At 46.9% G+C, this 22,494-nt stretch overlaps 2 protein-coding genes and 1 non-coding gene across 7 annotated transcripts; 1 reads left to right on the forward strand and 2 right to left on the reverse strand.

The window, feature by feature from the left end:
* Nucleotides 1,390-3,907, reverse strand: HSPA6 (heat shock protein 70). Its single transcript, NM_001123127.1, is given in 1 exon segment — nucleotides 1,390-3,907. A coding segment is annotated over 1 exon segment (1,932 nt). The 5' UTR covers nucleotides 3,803-3,907; the 3' UTR covers nucleotides 1,390-1,870.
* On the forward strand, nucleotides 4,482-4,552 carry TRNAG-GCC. Its single transcript has one exon. It is a non-coding gene; the product is annotated as a tRNA-Gly (tRNA).
* Nucleotides 4,611-20,579, reverse strand: LOC110260307 (low affinity immunoglobulin gamma Fc region receptor II-like). 5 transcript variants are annotated; one of them, XM_021089524.1, is made up of 5 exons: nucleotides 20,353-20,575; nucleotides 19,105-19,125; nucleotides 16,316-16,573; nucleotides 10,720-10,974; nucleotides 4,611-4,740 (listed from the first exon to the last, which is right to left on the reverse strand). In XM_021089524.1, exons 1-5 carry the CDS (start codon nucleotides 20,462-20,464, stop codon nucleotides 4,652-4,654), a joined length of 735 nt encoding a protein of 244 aa, XP_020945183.1. In that variant the 5' UTR covers nucleotides 20,465-20,575; the 3' UTR covers nucleotides 4,611-4,651. The 5 variants fall into 5 exon arrangements, with proteins under 5 accessions (XP_020945183.1, XP_020945180.1, XP_020945179.1 ...); XM_021089521.1 differs by lacking the exon at nucleotides 4,611-4,740 and adding an exon at nucleotides 7,511-9,536 and having other exon boundaries at nucleotides 16,316-16,570; nucleotides 20,353-20,579; XM_021089520.1 differs by lacking the exon at nucleotides 4,611-4,740 and adding an exon at nucleotides 7,511-9,536 and having other exon boundaries at nucleotides 20,353-20,576.

Here is a 22,494-nt window from a genome sequence, read left to right on the forward strand (position 1 = left end):
ATATAGCACTCTAGCCAAGACCGCTTTCAATTCTGAGATAAAAATAAATCTCCCTTCCCACACAGGAGAGATGTAGAATGGGTTGTGTTGACTGGGAACTAACTTACACAAATTTATCCTTGCTCTTCATTTAATTGGCAGTAAGGTTGAGCCCAAAGATACTTCCCAGTTTCAACCACTTGCTACAAAAAAATACATTTTCACCTAATGAATAATGTAAATATACAATAAAATATATTTTTCCACTCAGGGCTCATTATCCAACTGTGTTCTAAAGGAATGATATGTCCAATTTCACAATATCTGGGGGGAGGTCTGGTAATAAGTGGCGTTATGGCCTGTTTGTAAGGTGGCAATGCACAGGCTCTAGAATTAGGCCCGATAGGGTTCTTAATCCCAAATCTCCCCACCACCACCCTTTCCCAATTTAATACTTATGGATCTTGAGTAAATTGTTTAACCTTTTTTAGCCTCAGAATCCTCACCTTCAAAAAGAGATTATACACTGTGATGTTGCTGTGAGGATTAAATTAGATGGTATATGTCAAGTCTTGGTACACAGCTGACAATTAATAATAATTAGTTATAGCTAATATTTGTTGCTCAAATACTATATGCCTATCATTCTTCTTCACTTCTCACATATTTAGTTAGTTGTACCCTCTTAATAATTCCGAGATACTATTCCATCATCACCCCCATTATACAAAAGGGGAAACTGAAACTCAGAGTTTAACTAGTGTGATAGATAAAGCTGCAGTGCTGAAAACACAAGCCATCTGGTTCCAATATAGCCATTTTCCTACACAGTTGCCAGCAGCAGCAGCAGCAGCAGCAGCATCCTCATCCTAAGGCTCATCAGCAGAAACCAGATGGGACCATGCCATTTCTCTCAAATAGATAAGATCAATAATAACTTTAATTATACCACCAGACCTAATCTCTTAGTCTTACACATACTTGGGATCGATTATCTAAAAGAACAACGAGTAAAGTCTCATTATTAGAGACAGATAATTAGCATATAAACTCTTTGTCAGTCTATTAGGATGCATAGACTGACACACTAAACTAGGCTCCCAATACAGAATTTTTATTTTAGGGTTTTGCTAGGACTTAAGTTTCTTACCATTCTCTGTTTTCCAACTCCACCTCCCTCCCTCTTTCAACATAATGTCACAATTCTCTCTTATCTGATCTCACAATTCAATACTGTCTCAATGTGCCAGCCTCAAACTCTTCCTCTTACCTTGTTTTCCCCTATAGAAATCACACACAGTCTTGTGAATTTTCTTCCCTTCCTTCCTTCAGCACCCACCCCAACATTTTCTGCTTCTGAAAGCCTTGCCCCTTCATCTACTTAATTGGATAAAATGAAAACTAAGAAGTTGTTTTAAAAGTTTATTTAGCTCTATTATTTCACATAACAAAATCCATACATGCAAGTAACAAAATACATTAAATGTTAGATGAAAGCAACGTTAAAGTGCCACACAAATGTTCATAAATGGTTACTTCTGCTTGTTTGAAGTGGGAGAAGATTTTTTTTTTAAGTCAAATGACAGATACCTCAGGTATAAAAGATACTGACAAAAAAACCCCTATTTAGGGGTAAGATTCCCCTTACACTCCCGCACCTGAAGTTACAGGCAGGATCATATAGACAGTCTAGAAAGTCCACAAGCTCAGACCAAGTGGGAGAAGATTTTTTTTTTAAGTCAAATGACAGATACCTCAGGTATAAGATACTGACAAAAAAAAACCCTCTCTATTTAGGGGTAAGATTCCCCTTACACTCCCACACCTGAAGTTACAGAAAGTCCACAAGCTCAGACCTTACAGTCACAGCTGACTTGTCAGGAGGGGCCATTTAATCAACCTCCTCAATGACAGGGCCAGTACTGGGGGCTCCCTGTCGAGCTTGAGCACCACAACTGCTACCCCCAGGGATACCAGAGCCCCCATAGAGCCTGGAGAAGATGGGACGACAAATCTGCTCCAGTTCCCTCTTCTGATGCTCATACTCCTCTTTCTCTGCCAACTGGTTGTGCTCCAGCCAAGTAAGGACTTCCTGACACTTGTCTTGTACTTTGCACCTGTCCTCTTCAGGAATCTTGTCTCTAAGGCTTTCCTCGTGCAAGGAGCCCTTCACATGGAAAACATAGGCCTCCAGGGAGTTTTTGGCAGCCACCCGGTCCCTCTGGGCCTCATCCTCAACCTTGTACTGCTCCGCCTCACGAACCATCCTCTCCACCTCTTCCTTGCTCAGCCGGCCCTTGTCATTGGTGATAGTGATCTTGTTAGCTCTGCCTGTGCTCCTGTCAGTGGCTGTCACACTCAGGATGCCATTGGCATCAATGTCGAAGGTCACCTCAATCTGGGGCACTCCACGTGGGGCAGGAGGTATGCCACTGAGCTCAAAGCGCCCCAGAAGGTTGTTGTCCCTGGTCATGGCCCTCTCACCCTCATACACCTGGATCAGGACTCCAGGTTGGTTGTCTGAATAAGTAGTGAAAGTCTGGGTCTGCTTTGTAGGGATGGTGGCATTCCTCTGGATCAGCGTGGTCATCACCCCCCCGGCTGTCTCCAGCCCCAGGGACAGGGGAGCCACATCCAGCAGCAGGAGATCCTGCACCTTCTCACACTTGTCCCCCATCAACACTGCTGCCTGCACAGCAGCACCATAGGCCACAGCCTCATCTGGGTTTATGCTCTTGTTCAGTTCCCGGCCATTGAAGAAGTCCTGCAGAAGCTTCTGTATCTTGGGGATGCGGGTAGAGCCACCCACTAGGACAATATCATGGATCTGAGCCTTGTCCAGCTTGGCATCCCGCAGGGCTTTCTCCACTGGCTCCAGGGTGCTGCGGAAGAGGTCTGAGCACAGTTCTTCAAAGCGGGCTCGAGTGATAGAAGTGTAGAAGTCTACACCCTCAAAGAGGGAGTCGATTTCCAGCGTGGCCTGGGTGCTGGAAGACAGGGTGCGTTTGGCGCGCTCACAGGCGGTGCGGAGCCTGCGCAGGGCCCGTTTGTTCGTGCTTAAGTCCTTCCTGTGCTTCCGTCGAAACTCCTCCATGAAGTGGTTCACCAAACGGTTGTCGAAGTCCTCTCCACCCAGGTGAGTGTCTCCAGCCGTGGCCTTCACCTCAAAGACACCTGCGTCAATAGTAAGGACCGACACGTCGAAGGTTCCTCCACCCAAGTCGAAAATGAGCACGTTCCGCTCACCAGCGCCCCTCCGGTCCAGGCCATAGGCGATGGCAGCAGCTGTGGGCTCATTAATGATCCTCAGCACGTTGAGCCCTGCAATGGCACCTGCGTCCTTGGTGGCCTGACGCTGAGAGTCGTTGAAGTAGGCAGGCACGGTGATCACAGCGTGCCTCACGGGCTGGCCCAGGTACGCCTCCGCAGTCTCCTTCATCTTGCTCAGCACCATGGACGAAATCTCCTCCGGGTAGAACGCCTTGTCCTCCCCACGGTAGGAAACGCGCACCTTGGGCTTCCCACCCTCGCTCACCACCTGGAAAGGCCAGTGCTTCAAGTCTGACTGCACGGTGGGGTCTGCAAACTTGCGCCCAATTAGCCGCTTGGCGTCAAACACGGTATTCTGCGGGTTCAGGGCCGCCTGGCTCTTGGCTGCATCGCCCACCAGCCGCTCGGTGTCGGTGAAGGCCACGTAGCTGGGGGTGGTGCGGTTGCCCTGGTCATTTGCTAGGATCTCCACCCGACCGTGCTGGAACACACCCACGCAGGAGTATGTGGTACCCAAGTCGATGCCTATGGCCACTTCTCTTGCAGCGGACATGGCTGTGGCTTCTGTCCACGAATGCAATATGAAGTCAGATGCACCAGCTTTCGGAATTTAGTGCTTCTCAACGTTGGAGGTACGCTCAGCACTGCCACTCTTGCGTCCACCCAGCTCGGATCTGCTCTCCCTCCCCTTCCAGGAGCTTTTTATCCAGTTGCGGAAGACCCGCCTCCTCCCGCCCCCGCAACCGTGAACCTTCCAGCGCCTTCCGGGCGAACCTAGAGCCGCCCAGCCCGCCCGCTCTGGCTGACTCAGCCGCTGACTCGGGAAGAAGGTTCGGGCGGATCGTCTGTTCAAGGAAGGGTGGCCTCACCTGCGTCTGACTCAGAGCCACAGAGAAAGTTCCAGCTTCTCCCAGCTGGTTCTAAAGGCCATCGGTGGGGCAGAAGTCAGGTAGGGCAGTAACTTCTCAAAAGAACACCCTCCTGGGTTGAAGAAGGCAGGTCTGAGTCCGGCACCTCCAGAAAAGCCCAAAGAAAATGTCACCATGGGAAGAGAGCCATGGCCTCAAGGCCAAAGATTTAAATTTCTTAATCCTTAATATTTGCAGGGGAGGGGGTTCTTGAAACATAAAGGCAGTATTATCAAAATTATAACTGAGAAGAACAGCTAGGAAGGGACCTAGGGCTAGGGATGATGTTAAGAGATCATGCTGCAAACAGCCGTTCCACAAGATGCATTGGTGGTTCAGTGGTAGAATTCTCGCCTGCCACGCGGGAGGCCCGGGTTCGATTCCCGGCCAATGCACAAGGGTGTCTTTTCTTTCAGCAGCTTCAGTGATTTTAAAAAAGCTTTGTTTTGTTTTTCCCCTACTAGGATTTGTGACAATGACATAAATAAAACCAGTTAAAGGCTGGGTTCTTCTGGTTTTCTCTCCTTTATCAAGTCGCAGCCCAGAAAGGAGCCAGAACCTGGAGCTGTGGCTTGGGAACAGCCTAGGAGGAAGGAAAATGCAGGTGAACTGTGGTGAGAATGTCCCTTCTCTTATCCAGCCCCTGCGGGCTCATATCTCCTGGGAGCATAGTACCAAGGGATGAGTTGGAAAGGCATAGTGTGTGTTTTCTTTCTGAGGCCTGGACGGGTTCCCAGCTCAAACCCAGAACTCAGGTGTGCAATAAATGCCTGGAGTACAAGGCATCCTGTGCCCCAAAGGCCAAAGGCCAAGATGATTTCACTGGTCAATAAAGCCACATTTGATCCCATCAGATCTATGGCATTGCAAACTGAGTCTTTGCCTTGTCTCACTTTCTTTAATCCAGAAGATCTCATTTAAATATTTTGGTGTTTCTCTTTGGCATGGACTTCTAAGATACCGAAAGGAGAAGACTTTTTGGAGACACGAGGGTGGAAATGGAGGAAAGAGAAGCCAGTGTTGTCTGTAATCTCCTTCTGGGAAATGGAACTCTGGTTTCCCACATGACAGACAAGTACGGTCACTACTAGACTAAGAGGATAGTACCCAGGAAAACATGATACATTCTAATGTTAAACTCTAGTAGCTTCAACTTTTATGTACTATATTATTATTCATCTGATTCAATGAAACTACTAGTTTTTAAAAAGCAAAACTTAAAAACCTTTACTCTGAGTAAAGTGGCTCCTTTCTCCTCAGGTGGCTTAGAACTCTTTGGAACACTTCAGGGCCTGAAGAGGGAGAAGGAATCAGGATGCAGGTATCAATCCCACTTCTGGACTGGGTTTCTGGGCCAGCCCTTTCCCAGTGTATTGATGAGAAAGAGCTGACAAAGTTTGCTGCTAGTGAGCTCAGCTATACTAAGAAGGTGATCAGTCCATGAAATAAGGGAATGTTTGAAGAACTGTGCAATTAATTACTTCCACAGTGGAAAAGCAAATCATCCTCAAAAAGGAGCCTATTTTATAACTCCAGGAGGGAGAAAAGCTGTCAGCTTTAAATTCATTCACTCTCAGAGTTTAGGCTGGCTAGGCCTACATGTCAAAGTCAGGACATTTTAGGCAAAGGCCTGCAAGAAAAAGATCCTTATTTCAGAAAGGAAAACATGGCCTGCCCTGAGGTCTGTTCAGGAACTGCCTTGTCCAAACTCCTCTAACCTTCTCTCCCAGCCCTCAGCAGCCGCAAAACCCCACCTGCACACCTACCCCCAAGAGTTTCAGGTATAGCCCTAAAGCAAGCACCTCCATACCTGGACAGAGCCTCACACACACATTTCCAGTGTCACTCACTTTATTTTTTTAACTCAAAAGAGTTCAAATATAGGGAAGCTTATTATGCAATGCAAACTTTATAATACACTTAAGCATATCCACTTATGTGAAACATATAAATTTGAGTGTCTTTCAAAGTAGAACAGTGAGAGTTCCCAATGTGGCTCAGTGGTAAGGAACCCAACTATCTATGAGGATGCGGGTTAGATCCCTGACCTCGCTCAGTGGGGTTAAGGATCTGGCATTGCCATGAGCTGCGGTGTAAGTCACGGGCAAGGCTGGGATCCCATGTTGCTATGGCTGTGGTAGCTGGCAGCTACAGCTCTGATTCGACCCCTAGCCTGGGAATTTCCATATGCAGTGGGTGTGGCCCTAAAAAGACAAATTAATAAAGAAGTGTAGAACAATGATGACTTAAATAGAGATTGTGGAGAGATGCTCTTGACCTAAAACTGAGTACAAAAAGCAAGTTGAACAAAATGTATAGTATGATCCAAAACAATATGTAAAGGTCTATGATACCAATTACGTGTACATCTTTGAACATCCTTAAAACCATCTGGGCCACAGCTTTCTCTATTTTATTTTATTTTATTTATTTTCAACCATGCCCACAGCATGAGGAAATTCCTGGGCCAGGGGTGAAACCTAAAACACAAAAGTGACCCAAGCCACAGCAGTGGACACCACATCCTTAACCTGCTGGGCCACTGGGGAACTCCTGAGCTTTCTCAGTTTTAAAATGAGGAGATTGAACTTCACCATTTTTAAGTCTTTGTAGCGTCAAAAGTTTCTGATTTCCCATGAGCAAAAGAGGATTCCTGTGTCTCCTAAACTATGTACCTATGCTATACCTGAATGAACCCTGCCCTTTTTTTTTTTTTTTTTTTAATGGCAACACCAACAGCATACGAGAGTTCTGGGGCCAGGGATTGAATCTGGGCCACAGCTGCAGACCTGCACCAGGTCACATCCTTTAACCCACTATGCTGGGCAGGGGATTGAACCCATGCCTCTGAAGCAACCCACGCTGCTGCAGGCAGATCTTTATTTATTTATTTATTTTTTTCCCCTCTGTCTTTTTGTTTTTTTTAGGGCTGCACCTGCGGCATATGGAGGTTCCCAGGCTAGGGGTCTAATCAGAGCTACAGCTGCCGGCCACAGCCACAGCCACAGCAATGCTGGATCCAAGCTGCATCTGAGACCTACACCACAGCTCATGGCAAACCCACAACCTCATGGTTCCGAGTCAGATTCGTTTCTGCTGCACCACACCAGGAACTCCAAGATTGTATTTTTATGATCTGTGAGTTTAATATGCAGGTTAGAGCTGGTCAAGTAGGATTATCACCCATTTTTTTCCCAATGTGACTAGCCACAAAAATGTAATTCACTCAGTTCTACCTTCTAGTCCATCCCTACTCCAACTTACACCTCCCTACCTTTTTTTCAGTTACTATAGTAAAAACAGTCTTATCTGTTTAAGGGGAAAGTGCCAGCCAAATAGTGTGCTCCAAAGACTACAGTTTCCATAAACATTTATTAAATACCTATTATGTTCCAATGACATTATGTTTCCATGTATGTTGTTAAACTTTAACCTCAACAAGATATCCCTGGGGAGAGAGAAAGATATTACCATTTCACAGAAGAAGAATATAATTCACAGAGTAGTTAAATTCTTCAAGACCAATCAGCTAGCATATGGTAGAAATGAAACACAAATTCAGGTTTTTGGCTCTATTTTCAGTATACTTTTCACAATGCTACTCTATAGGCTTAGAAAGTTAATTAAATTAAAGGGAAGCAAGTCCAACTGATATACTACTTTAAAAGATGTGATGGGTGAAAGTAAATTATATTAAAGAGTTTAGGCAAATACATTCAAAGCTGAAATGCATGTACCAGTGGTATATCTTGGATGGTATCTAACAGGGTGTTCAGTAATATTGAATTGGATTTCTGCTTCTGGGAAGATGGAGTAGATGTGCCTTTTTAAAAAGTCTTTGATTTCAAATTATAAGGAATTTACTCACACCACAAATAGGTATTGTATGCTTTGTCATGTACCAGATGCTGACCTTGACTCTAACTGTATGATAGTGAACAAAACGGAAAAAAAGCACTGGATCCTGGAGCTCATATTCTAATGGGAGAGGGGATAGTCAGTTGGTAATAAGTACAATGGGTAAAAATACATCAATAAACAATTAAACAATTGGGCATATGGTACTTCAGCTGGTGATGAGTACAATGGGGGAAAAAATCAAGCAAGAGAGGGAGATTAGGAGATAGTGGAGGAGTGGTATTGTATTGAATGGTCAAGGAGACCTCACTGATAAGGTGATATTTGAGTAAAGACCATGTTGAAGCACAGTGTGGATATCTGTAAGAAAGAACATTTCAGGAGTTCCCGTCGTGGCGCAGTGGTTAACGAATCCGACTAGGAACCATGAGGTTGCGGGTTCGGTCCCTGCCCTTGCTCAGTGGGTTAACGATCCGGCGTTGCCGTGAGCTGTTGTGTAGGTTGCAGACGCGGCTCGGATCCAGCGTTGCTGTGGCTCTGGCGTAGGCCGGTGGCTACAGCTCCGATTCAACACCTAGCCTGGGAACCTCCATATGCCGCGGGAGCGGCCCAAGAGGTAGCAGCAACATCAACAACAAAAGACAAAAAGACAAAAAAAAAAAAAAAAAAAAAAAAACATTTCAGAAACAGTAAATAATATAAACCTGGAGCAGAAGAATAATTGAAGTATTCAAGGAAGCAAAGAAGAGCAGTAGATGAGGTCAGAGAGGCAGTGAGGAAGAAGATCATGTAGTGCCTTGTAGCAAAGGCTTTAGCTCTTACTCTATGTACAAGAGGGAAGCTATTGTATAGCTTTGAGCAAAGAAGTGACAGGTGCAACGCACATTTTTAAAAGATCACTTTAGCTGTTTTGTTGAGACTAGACTGTCAGGTGGCATGAGTGAATGTAGGGAGACCAGTCAGGAGGCTGTGGAAGTGAGAGATGATGGTAGCTTGGACCAAGGTGCCAGTAGTAGAGTACTGAGAAGTTGTCAGATTGTTGGATTTATTTTGGAAGTAGAGCAGGGTTTACTGAGGTTTCATATATTTGAGGAGCCTCTGTCAAACATCTATGAAAACACATTTGCTGTGAGTCTTTGAAGAGCTGGGTGGGTTGTGACTGTACCTTGGCCTTCAGGAAATCAGTAAAGGTAAGACCTGTTAGGATTTAGCTCTGAAGATCACAGGCCCTTTCCTTCCTTGGAGGGTCCTTGGCCCAAGTTGCTGTTAAGTCGGGGCTGGGGGAAGAGTTACGGACTGAAGAGATGCTGCTACCACAGCTGTTACACCATGGAATGAGCGATCATTTGTCCTGAGGGCCTTGGCTCCATCTGACTTTGCTGTTCTTCCACTCTCCCTTTGAGCATTGAAGGTCTCTCTGGACAGAAAAATACAGCCCTGTATCCACTGCAAAAAGGAGCCCCATCGCCAGGTAGAAAGTTATTTGATACCAAGGTGGAAAGATGAATAGAATTGCCGGACCTAATAGGAGAGGCAGAAGGATGGGAAAATGACACTTGTTAAGGCAGAAATTTAGAATAAACAATCAGGTCCCTAGTGAGAAGCTTTTGAGAAGGCTGAGGCCAAGGCCAAGACAGACAGGTAGCCCAGAAAGGATTCAGAGGACCTTTTCCTCTCCCTGCCTTCCCAAATAATGCACTGGGTCAGCATTTCCCAAAGGATAACCTCAGGAGCACATCTGTTCTTTAGGACATTAACAGAAGTTATAGAGAAAAAAGATTTTATAGCTACCCAGGTTTAGCAAATGCCTTGTGACACTTCATTTAAGAGTTTTCTTTAAGACAGGGCTTCTTGAGGACTTTAATGTACATTATGAATATAAAAGGAAAGGAACAGAGTACATAGCATGTTCTGCATTGATTTGACCACAGAACCCCTCATTCTGAAACATCTCTCTGGGAGTTATGTGATTGGGGAACAGCCTTTGGAAAACGTTGAACTAGAGAATCCATAGACCACATCAACAGATTTTCACTCACCACCTCCTTTTAGCCTGAGACCAGGTATTCACTAACCCACACTAGTCTGGCATAAATGCTTGTGATGCCATCTGAAAGGGCATGATTTGGAATTCACAAGGCATAACTTCTCAAGAAAAGGCAGAGGCCTAGTTATTTGTATGTGCAGAGGGAGTCTCATGCCAACATGGCTCCTTTGGCTAAGATTTGAGCCCAGCCTGAGCAGTTCACTAGGGAGACACAAGCAAGCATTAGACTCCTAGAGGGACATATGATAAAGTACATGGAATGAGGTGGGAAAGAGGGAGAATGGTGGATTTCCCTACTGGCTCAGTGGATTAAGGATCCAACATTGTCACTGCTGTGGCTCTAATAACTGCTGTGACATGAGTTTGATCCCTGGCCGAGGAACTAAGCCCCAGCCCTCCCCCTGAAAAAGAGGGAGAATAGCAATATCTGGAAGATGGATATGGAGGATAAAAAGGTGGTTTCTGTCCCTTAAGAGTTAAAACTCCTAGTGAATGACACCCATCCCTATAATCCCTGAGAAATTATCCAGGACAGAGCTGTGTATTCACACAGCAGTTGGGTCAAACTAAATATCCTGAATTCCAAAAAAGATTAATAATCCCCTCACTACCCATCTTTCCAAGGTGTAAAGCTCCATGAAAAGACTTAGTTCCCACCTTGGACAGTGATGTTCACAGGCTGTGATGAGTGTGACGTCTTCCCAATTGATCCTGTGCAGTGGTACTCACCACTATGACTGTGGTTTGCATGTGGGATGGAGAGGCTGGACTCCACGTAGGAAAATTTCTTAGATTTTCCATTCTGGAAAAATACGACCTTATGCAGAGGCTTGTTTCTCCAGCTATGGCACCTCAGCACAATGGGCTCCCCTTCCTGGAACACCAGGCTAGGGGTCTGGAGCAGCAGCCAGTCTGAAAGACACAAAGGGACCACAGGACCCAGGAGGCCTGACTCAAATCTTAGACCAAATCCTTACTGGTGGTACATTAGATGTGGAGAGGAGCCTACGTTTGGAATCAGACATTCCTGATCTGAATCTTGGCAAGTAATTTAATTCTTCTGGACCTCGGTTTCCTCATGTGAAAATGGTCACAGTCATACCATTACTAATCTAGAGTAGTTCTACCACCTACTATGGCATATAGTAGGTATTCAGGACATGCTTGTCTTCTAATTCCTGTCCTGGAATAAGCCAGCTGCAGTTCTGTCCTGTCCAACAAACTTCCACAGGAAGGGCATAAGAGACCCTGGTACCATCCCTTCCCTAAAGGAGGAATCAACTCTGACACAGGAGACAACAGGTGAGGGGGACACAGCAGAGACATACATCTTTGAGGAAATGTGTGAACATCCAACAAATATTAGCTTATTTGGTGCATATTAGTAAACGTGGAATTTCATTTTAGCAAGGACTTTATCCAAAGGCAGCAGTGATATGGGTGGACTGCTAGCCTGCTGTGTATATTTCCCTCCCATTTTACATCCTTTTACAGAGGAAGAAAAAATATGTAATTTTTTGTTGTAAAAGGAATAGAAGATGAGGTGGGTACTTGTAATCCTGACCTCAGCCCACACACTCCTTTTTCCTAAAGCTGTAGGATTGAGCAGAGTTGGAATTGTAAAGAAAGGGTAGAAAACAACAGATACATTGGAAGGGAGTCCCTCCGGATGAGGAAAAATAGTAACAATAACCACATGTATGCCATCAAACACACTTAGTCCCTGCACGAGATCAGAATGATGCCAACAGAAGTCTCCACACAGATGAGGGAATAAGTGACAACAAAGAGAAAGCTCTGGGCCACAGCTACAGTGGGACAATCCAGAGGAAAGCTGGGGGACACCAGATCTTGCTACTTGTGTCACAGGAGCTAGAAAACCCCACCTCTCCCACTGGGAAGGAACCCCTCTGTCCCAGCCATTTCCTCTGCTAACATCCTGTGTATTCTTTCTCTTGGAAAACTCAGACCCTTGCAGGACATGCCACACCAGGATTAGGTGAGCAGTCCTGGTTCTCTAGAATGCCCCTCTTATAAAGCTTGAGTTAGGGTAGAGGTAGGGAAGGCTAAGAATTGTAAAAAAAAAAAAAAATTTAATGAAGTGGAACCCAGAGAAAATGTCAAAGCTGCTTGCATGTAGCACCAGCAACCAATTCTTGCACTTCCCCTCCCTGCTTGGCTAAAATCCCCTCTACAGAAGGTGCACCTCATTAGAACAGCATGTTCTCCCTAGCAATCTCAACTGGTATGGCTTATAACTTGGACAGTGGGAGGTGTCTGCCTAAGGCTGGTTTGTTCAAGAGGGCCAACTTACGCCTCCTTGAGGACAATTTCTTGGTGCATGTCTTGAGGGCAGGGCCCAGTTTCATGTCCATGGTACTCATGAGATGTTCTTTAAGAAATAAAAGGGCTTTTGCATCAATCTCTTGGGAAGAGAACTCCTCTGCAATCTTCTGGAAGTCTTGAAGAGAGGCGATAAACTCATACAATCTTCTACACTCCACTGGCTAAGTTTACTGGACAAGAACACAGGGTTGATGCTGTGAATCCTGGGGTAGGCAGAACTGTGTCAAAGTTCCCTGGGTCACACTCCCCCTGACCAGCTCTCACTTATAAAGACCCAGGGACATTGGAGAGAGTGCTTCATCCTAAGTGGAATTCTCTGAACCCTAGCTAGAGTCCTCTTACCTTCGGAGCCACTTGCCCTGGATCTTAGCATGGGTGATGTCAGAGGAGCTGCAGTAGGGTCCACACTGGTGAACACAAGCATTATGGACTTCTCAAGACACTTCCATGTGTTTTCCTCTTCAGGCAGAACTGAGGCTACAGCTCACACTATACCTTTTTTTTTTTTTTCTTTTTCTTTTTTTGCCACCCCATGGCATATGGAGTTCCCGGGCCAGGGATCAGATCCGAGTCTCATTTGTGACCCAAGCCGCAGCTCTGGCAATGCTGGATCCTAAACCCCCTGTGCTGGGCCGGGGATCAACCTGCTTCCCAGGGCTCCAAAGACAGGGCCAGTCAAGCTCCTATACTCTACCTCTTAGTGCAACTCATGGAGTAGAAACTCTTGGAGCCACAGAACTGTTCTGCAGGAGTGCACTTGCCACAAGGCTGGAACTTCAGGAGATTTGTCCTCTTGACTACTCAGCAGATGGGCTGTCCCCTCCCCAGGGGCCACCTGACTGATTCTCATTCAGCCTTGTCGGGAGGCCAGTCTACACAGAGCAGCTTCTCAGACTTTTGAGTAACAAACAACCCACTGGGAAAGGTTCTGCTCCATCCTGGATTCCAAAGCCCTCGATCATGTGGTTGAGCATGTGAGGCTTCACCATGGAGGTTTGAGTCACCCATTTGTCTGGACACCATGGCTAGTGTAGGAGGTGGTGCTGTGGGCAGGGGCCATGGCTGCCAGTTCCCCCCTTGGTGAATTAGCATTCCCTCTGGTCACTGGTTCAGCTTCTTCTCCAAACTGCTCTCCTTCTCCTTGGTGGCCTTGGAGCTCACTGCTAGTGCAGAACCCTTGGCAGGAACCCTGAACCCAAGGTGAAGACATCATCTCCTTCCTCCTTGCATTTGACAGCCAATGTCTGGGTTTGCACAGCAGGTACACAGACTGCATGTAGAAGACAACAGGGACCCAGACCTGTTGGCTGAGGGGCAGTGAGAGTCGTGGCTGCTGCTGCTGCTGCTGCTGCTACTGCTGCACCCACTGGAGGTGCTGTGGGGAGAAGTACCGGGATTGACAGTGCTGGAGCTGTCACCAGCGGTCGATAGCAATCTGCTGCCTGGTCATCACCTGTTTCTCCAAGAGCTGGATCCGTTGCTATTGCTAAATTGGTGAATGGGGCTGGATCTGTGTGTGGGTGACTGAGCTAGTAAGGGTCTGCCTGGGGGCAGGTGTAGCTCTCTATGTCAGGTTTATGCCCACATCCTGCTGACCACTCCCATCTGCTTCTGTCTTCTTGGCCACTGCACTTTCTGCCTCTGTCCAGCTGCCCTGGATCACCATCAGTGTTTGAAATGCAGGCAAGGGCTCCACCACATCTGCCTTTCCTGGGACAGCTCCCACCACCACCCATTCTGGAGGAGGAACTGACTCAAGGCCCATTTCTACCTGGATCCATGGACCTCAGAATGCTATTCCCACTGCCTCCACCAAATGAACTAATGCTAAAGATTGGCCTGATCCCTATAGAGGAAACCTGAGCCACAGCCAGAGGCCTGGGGGAGGCTAGAGAGAGGAGAATTGGGTTGAGGCCTGTTGGTTCCTCACTGCCCAGTGCTGCTCCTGATCTGCATCTACACGGACTCCAGGAGCCTGAGCAGCTGGCACCTCCAGCCGGACTACAGTCACTGTCCTAATAGGCATCAGGATGAGTTGAGAAGCTAAAGGCACATTCCAGCCCATGGTCTGGTTTACTTGGAAAAAGTTCCCCAGCTGTAGTCTTAGGTACATCTGGGCCTGGAACAGGTTGAGGGGAGGAGGAGGTGGTGTTTCCCAGGAGCAGAGCTTGGGTCAAAGTGGTAACATTGGGAGAGTTCACACTCGTGGATTGGCTGGTCAGTTGGGTGGCTGATGTTGTGGCCAGATTGACTGAGGCCTGGGTGTCGGTCAGCTGCTGTGTAGTGCTGGTGTTTGGGGAGCTGGCCTGCTGACTAGCAGCACTTGTGATCAGCTGCACAGAGGCCAGGCTATGCAGCTGGGTCCGCTGAGCAGCAGGTGCACATGAACTGGTAGAAAGACGGGGGCCCATAGAGCTATCACAGCAATGCCTGCAGAGCCTGTTCTGCTTGCTGTTCATACAGTGGCTTTGACTATCGGGGGCCGAGGGCTACCACCTGAGTTGGGACTCTCATTGGAGCAATTGGCATTCTGTTGGCTCTAGTCTCCACGATAATGACCCAGGGTCCCCAAGGCTGATGCTCTGGCTCAAGACTGTCATAGCAAGCTCTGCACCCTGATCCTCCAGGGCAGTATCCAACTCATACTCAATGCCAAGGTCCCCTCTGTCAGGCAGTGTGGCTGGAAGTGGGAGGTGCTCATACAGACATGAGGGGTGACTCATCTCCACCCCATTCCTGGAGGGTCGGGGCACTGAGGTCAGGGCTCTGCCAGGCCTCTGGGGATTCCCTCCAGGACCATCTTTCCCTGCTAAGCGCAGAGAGGAAAGATGAAAGGTCTGGGGCCGAGGCCCACTTGGCCTATTAGTTATCTCTGAGGAAAATTTAGGAGCCAGGTAAGAGAAGGGGACAAAGTGAAGTATAACAATGACAATATTCATCATAATTGCATTATGCCTTTTCTTTATGGAGAACCTACTTCTTGCCAAGATCTTTGGAGAATCTTTTTTTTTTTTTTTTGTCTTTTTGCCATTTCTTGGGCCGCTTTCCTGTGGCATATGGGGATTCCCAGGCTAGGGGTTGAATTGGAGCTGTAGCCGCCGGCCTACACCACAGCCACAGCAACGTGGGATCCGAGCCGCGTCTGCAACCTACACCACAGCTCACGGGCAACGCCGGATCCTTAACCCACTGAGCAAGGCCAGGGATCAAACCTGCAACCTCATGGTTCCTAGTCAGATTCGTTAACCACTGAGCCACGATGGGAACTCCCAAGGTCTTTGGAGAATCATTGATCTGTTCAGCAAACAGTCATTGAGCCCTGCCCTGTGCCTGAGGCTGGAAATACAAATAAGATTAAAACACCACTTTCACCTCAAGTTGCACAGAGAGCCGGGGTTGGGGGTGGGGCAGGGAAATGCTGATTCTCACCAGGACCTGATAGAGGAGGTGGTAGTCTTTCCATTGAGCAGATGAGGAAACTGTGGCTCAAAGCTAAATGGAATCATCATGTTTACACAGCTAGTAAGTTCCAGGGCTAGGATTCAGTTGTGGTCTGTCTGTGCATTTGACTCTGCTGTAAAAATGGAAGCGGTCCTATGAGTTAGGGATTTCCTTCTGCCTCTCTCACACTCAGCTGCCTGTTTATGGCCTTCTTACCTTCTTGTTCAAGTCAGGACCGAGGCAAAATTGCCCAAATACTGAGAAATCTCTTAGGCAGTTCCACCCTACCGCACATACTAAACCAAGGTGGTGGGTGGGAAGGGAAATGAGTGGGCAAAAATGACTTCAGATTCATAGCCATGCTTCTCAGTAAACAGGCCACCCTCTTCCCTAAAAACCTCTGCCCTGTAAGCTGATTTCATCTCTCCTTGTCCTCCCAGACTCTCCCAGGCCTTCTTCCACTAACCAGAAATCACATCCAGATGCACAGGGTCGCTGAGACTGGAGTAGGCAGTCTGGCACCTGTAGTATCCGCTGCTAGCTCTCCTGGCCTTAAAGCTGAAGCTGGGCTGGTTCTCGGTCCAGGTGAAGTTCCCATTATGGAACCACTGGGTGGTGGTGTTCCCAGGGTCATGGTCGCCCTGGCACGTCAGTGTCACAGAATCCTCCTGGAGCACATTGATCCATGCAGGCTGAAGCTTCACCTCAGCCTTTGGGAGAACTGCTAAGGGGCAGAGAGAAGAGGCAGCATGAGGAAAGGGGTCCCCTAGGGCCCAAGTAGACCCCAAATGTTGGATAATGGGAAACTGTGGCCCTGCTGGAGACATCAGGAGAGGAACCCAACCAGAACTGTTGTGCAACTGAAGGCAATCCCTCCAACTCATATAGCCCACCCAGGGGCCCCAAGAAGCCAAGTTCTCCCAGGGAGCTTGTCTGCTCCTCAGGCAGAATAAGAAGGAAGGGAATAGGAGAGGGGGCAAGGCAGACACATTACAAATACAAGTACACCTGACCAAAGGATGTCTAACCGGTTCCTTCTTTCTCTCCATCTCTCTGTCTCGTCTCTCTCTCTGTTCCTCTCTTTCTCTCTCACACACATGCACTATACATACATCTTTTTGGGGAATCAATTTCTCTCCTGTAAATTGAGGTATTTGGACGTTAGTAGATAAACGCTCTCCACAGTTGGATGAAGACAAGTGGGGACATCTGGTGGAGATGCCAGGCTGAGAGTCAGATGTCATGTTTCTCTTCTGACCGATTGTCATTCTGAAACTACACTCCTCCTCGGATGGGGCTCAAACCCATCTGTACCTTAGATTGGGACTTGAATCCACTGTCGTCTAATTAAAACTGTTCACCTGGTTTCATGACTTACTGAAGCTCAAGTTGTTTTGTCTTGGTGCACAAATAATTTAGCATGAGGCGAAGTTGCAGGCAAAGCATAAATTTCTTAGCATAGGACCCTTGTGACAGGTACTAACAGGCCAGCAAGGGAGCTCAGCCCCTGAGAACAAAGAGGGCTCCATTTGGAGTTCTCCTATGGCACAGTGGGTTAAGGATCTGGCATTGTCACCATAGCAGCTTGGCTCACTGCTGTGGCATGGGTTTAATCCCTGGCCTGGGAATTTTTGCATGCTGCAGGCCTGGCAAAAAAAAAAAAAAGTCTACATTTTTATAATCACAAAGTGGAGACGGGAGAAAAGCACCTTCTTCCTCATTTTTGCATAGATATAACTACATCATTAGTTCTTCCTTTGACCCTATATGGTCTAACCAAGACTGTCTTAGCACTATTTATATCATATATATATTAGCAGAAAGGTGGTAACATATACTAAAATATGGTAATTCATCTCAGGTTTCAATATAATGTCCCCTTTCACCTAGTTTCTTTCTCCTTTCATTTATATTCCCATCTTGGCTCCATGCAGAAATGCTGCTCTTCAAGAACCATTAACTTTCTAACTTCATGTAACAAGATTCAGACCCCATACCTATTGTCTTGTGTTTTAACTATCAGGACTTGTGGCTTGAGTATGCCTGGCTCTTGAATGCACCTGGTCTCCTTCAAGATAGAGTAGATGGTTGATAGGTTACTGGATTTTCTTGAGTGGTCATTAGCTTACAACTGTCTCCCAGACTCCCTTAAATTTCTCTTTCTGTCTTTATTTCCCCTAGTGGGATTTCTAAACTAATTATCCTACTTTATCCCTATCAATTCTTTACCCCTTAGAATAAATCTATCCTGACACCATAAAAATATTAAAAAATAAATTAAAAACCAAAAAAAAAAAAAAAGCAAAAAAAGGGAGTTCCTGTCGTGGCACAGTGGAAACGAATCTGAATCCAACTAGGAACCCTGAGGTTGTAGGTTCAATTCCTGGCCTTGCTCAGTGGATTAAGGATCCAGCACTGCTGTGAGCTGTGGTGTAGGTCACAGACACAGCTCAGATCTGGCATTGCTGTGGCTGTGGCCTAGGCTGACAGCTATAGCTCCGATTTGACCTTTAGCCTGGGAACCTCCATATGCTGCAGGTGAGGCCCTAAAAAAAAAAAAAAAAAAAAAAAAAAAGAATAAATCTATCCTGACACCAAAGCACAAAGGAGATCCTGTGGCCTCAGGAAAGATAAGGAAAGGGGGGGAAAGGCTGGAGGACCAGTCTAGGGAAATCCTGGCTTCAGTGCCCCAGGAAGACCCCCATCTCCCTACCAGTCCTAGGAGGTTGAGAGGTTAGTCATGCAGAGAAAGAAGTGCCCAGCAGTGTTCACCTCACCAAGTTGCAACCATTGGTGTCTCCTCCTATTATTGTCCGGGGGAACAGGCTCTGAAGCCCTCGGATGTATGAAAAGTAGAGGATTTATCAACACAGTGGGACGGTCTAAGCAGATCATGTGATTTTGCATGTGGCTGAAACAAAAATTGCCTGGGCTCGTGATTTAGTTTGGAAAGAGGAAGACAGTTGAAAGAAAGGACATTTCTTTTCTGTGACACTATGTATGAGGTCTCATGGTTAACAGAACCAGAAGGGCTGAAGTACCTGTGCATGGTGCTGCCCATCCCCCGCTTCCCTGGGAGGAAGAGAAGGAGGAAGAAGAAAGGGACAAGGCATCTTGAGGGAGCAATTATTCTTCCCTGGCTCTGCTTAAGTCCTGGGTTGCTGCTGCATTCAGACAGAGCATCTCCAGACAGAGTGCTGGGAGCAGAGCGAGGAGGTAGCTGTTGTGGGGAGAGGATGTGGGTGGAGCACTTACCACGTGTCCCAGGAACAGGAGCTGTAAGAGAGAAAGCAAAGATCAGCCTGGTGTTTGGATTCATTGATTCATCATTATAAATAATCACCTCCTTGCTGATCCCCTGAACTCTCTTGTCCTTTTCTGGCTGCAATTCATTCACCTGTGTTGTCTGTGCTTTTACTTCTTCAGTTATGTGTTGATTAAATAACCACACAGGAGGAGTTCCCGCTGTGGCTCAGCGGAAACGAATCTGACTAGAAACCATGAGGTCATGGGTTCCATCCCTGGCTTCACTCAGTGGGTTAAGGATCCAACATTGCTGTGGCTGTGGCTGTGGCTGTGGCTGTGCTGTGGCTGTGGCGTAGGCCAGCAGCTGTAGCTCTGATTGGACCCATAGCCTGGGAACCCCCACGGCCCTAAAAAGCAAAAAATAAAAATAAAAATAAAACCCACACAGGAGTTGGATTGGTATATGTAAATTTACTGTCTCCATATTCAAAAGGACACTGAACTGCCATTCTGACACTTTTCTCTGTTAAATTTGCTCTTCTGTGCTTGATAGTGACACTCATCTTTTCCTGCTTAATGGCCGTGCAGTGCAAGGAAGCATGCATGCTCCTTTGGTCCCACAGTTGATGATTCTAGAATTGCCTGGTGTTTACATTCTCTGAGCCCCATTCCATGGATAACCGAGACCCTCTTATGCTTTTTCCCAGGGGAAATTCCTTACACCTAAAGAGAGTAGTTGCCTGAAGTGGTGTCAGGGGCACAGAGAATGGCCACTGCACCCCACCACAGTGTATCTTCCCTCCACCTGCTATTTGCATAAGACAGCATTAGCCTTCCCACCTAAGATGTGGTCCCAGTGAAACACACAAAAAAAGGAAGGTAAACACCTTGGCCGCTCATTAGCCTTTCAAGTCTATGACACTAGACTTTCCTCAGAGCTGGCTCTGCTGTGCAGGGTGGCAGAGCACCAAGGACATGTGAACCCAGTGAGATTGGGCAAAAGACTTAAAAAGAGATTGGCAAAAAAAACTTCCTGATTCTGCCAATTTCACAATTTGCCAAAGCCAGCAGGGTGGTCAGAATTTGATTTCCATCAGCCTGCCCTCACCCTCCTGACTTTCCTGACGTGCTTCCCATGCCCCCCAACTCCTCAACTTTGCCCAAGCTCAGCCCCAACCGAGGTGGCAGCAGCTGAGTTAGAAAAGCACACCTGCCTCTGCTCCTGCTCCACCGTCCCTCCTGGGGACTCTCACTCACCCAGGAATAGCAGAGCTGTCCACAGGAGCATGTGGCCCAAAGGATGGCAGGGCATGCAATCAGCCCAGTCACTCCTGGCAGCGGGGAGGGCTAGGAACGAGGGGATCCCCATCACCTCCTGGAGTACGCAGGTTGCCTCTGGCAGCGCCAGCGCAAGACAGGCTTCTCTCAAGGCTCGACAGATTCCACCCCAGAGGACAGACAAATTCTGGAGAGCAAAAGAGGAAGTGAAAAGAAATGTTTTCTCATTAGCTCCTCCCCTCCACCCTCTTTCATCTCAACTGTCTCCTCCCAGAAGATTCAGGGCTTCCCAGAATGGATGTTCCTCAGTCCCACTCCAAATTCACAGAAAATGTAGAAATTGGGAAACAACTTCTCTTCCTCTGGGGCCTCAGCTGGGCTCAGCCTCTGGGAGAAAGAGGGAGGGGACTAGTTACTCAAACTCAGCTCACAACCTCCTGTCTGTCTCTGTCTTTTTTTTTTTTTTTTTTGTCTTTTTGCCATTTCTTGGACCACTCCTGTGGCATATGGAGGTTCCCAGGCCAGGGGTCGAATTGGAGCTGCAGCCACCAGCCTACACCAGAGCCACAGCAATGCCAGATCCGAGCCGTGTCTGTGACCTACGCCACAGCTCGTGGCAAAGCCAGATCTTTAACCCACTGAGCAAGGCCAGGGATCTAAACCACAACCTCATAGTTCCTAGTCGGATTCGTTAACCACTGCGCCACAACAGGAACTTTCTCTCTGTCTCTTTAGAACAGGTGATGGAGGAGAGTGACCCCCCAGTCTTTCCATACTTCTAGATCCATTCAGAGGCCTAGATGTTAGGGGCTACATGGGGGCTCATTGTTAAAATGGCTCATTATGCTGACCCAAGAGACTGACCACCATGTTCAGATGACATCTGGTTTTCACCACTGGTGCCTCCTTTCCCAAGACTACAAGACCCCCCACTGTGGGACACTACACACCTCCAGCTTTCTCAAGATTATGAAACCACCCTACCGTGAGACACCTCTGACTTTCTCATGACTATGTGACCACCAGAGTCCAGCTGCAGGAGAAAGATAAACTAATCTCCCCCGGCTTCAGGGAATACAATTTCCCATCCACAGAGTATAAGAAGGCCCCTGGAGAAGGGCTGGGGAATGGCTCTTCTCAAGAGTCAGTCACCCTCTCCTTTTCCCTCTAATAAATTTTCTTTTATTTGCCTGAATACCTGGCTCGTTCTCGTTTTCTCCACACTCACCTTACACTAGACACCTGCATCAGATTCCTCTGGAGGCTGAGCTTGGCGGCTTGAGACCAACCACCATCATCATTTGATTTTCTTTATTATCATAATCCTGACTCTGTTTTGGATTGTGGAACAAGGACAAAGAATATGTCTGGGTGGCAGTGGGATGATCCCACTCACCTTCTTATTCCCCTTTCATCCATTCTTTCACTCATTCCTCTGACAGATATCTTTTGAATAATAATTTGTGCTCTGGTTCTTTATCTTTCCCACCCTCATTCCCATCACTGTTCTTATCTCTATGGCATGATGAAAGAGCAGAACTTTGGAACTGTATATGCCTAATTTTGAATGACAGGCATCTTCTCAGAACTACAGATTCCTAATCTGTATAAATGAAGATTATCATACCCACTGCATTGCAAATCAACTCTACTTCAATTTTTTAAAAGACCAAAAAAAGTGAAGAATATTATGCCTATCCTTCAAGCAGGATTTCGCAGCCTCAGTACTCTTGATATTTTGGGCCAATTAATTCTTGTGAGGACCTGTTTTGTACCTGTAGGATGTTTTGCAGCATCTCTGACCTCTACACACCAGACACCAGGGACACCTCCTAGTCATGAAAATAAAAACGCCTCTAGACATTGGCAAATGTACTCTTGGGGCAACATTGCCCCTGGTTGAAATCCACAGCACTCAAGATTTTTAAGGAGTTTCTGCTGTAGCTCAGTGAGTTAAGGATCTGACTTCGCCACAGCTGTGGCATAGGTCACAGCTGCAGCCTGTATTTGATCCCCAGCCTGGGATCCCTATGCCGTATGTGCAGCCGGAAAAAAAAAAAAAAAAAAAAAAGATTTTTGAAAATTAAAAGAGAATTTGTGTGCTAGCAAATTGCCTGGTGC

Source organism: Sus scrofa, chromosome 4, assembly GCF_000003025.6.
Source record: "Sus scrofa isolate TJ Tabasco breed Duroc chromosome 4, Sscrofa11.1, whole genome shotgun sequence".
NCBI lineage: Eukaryota > Metazoa > Chordata > Mammalia > Artiodactyla > Suidae > Sus > Sus scrofa.

What these genes read in the sequence shown, in the direction of transcription:
- LOC110260307 (XM_021089520.1), bottom strand. Translation starts at nt 20,464, where the DNA reads ATGGGGATCCCCTCGTTCCTAGCCCTCCCCGCTGCCAGGAGTGACTGG. An exon ending in GACAGCTCTGCTATTCCTGG is followed by an intron (nt 19,126 to 20,352) that starts GTGAGTGAGAGT and finishes TCTCTCTTACAG; the next exon opens with CTCCTGTTCCTGGGACACGT. An exon ending in TCCTGTTCCTGGGACACGTG is followed by an intron (nt 16,574 to 19,104) that starts GTAAGTGCTCCA and finishes TCTGCCCCTTAG; the next exon opens with CAGTTCTCCCAAAGGCTGAG.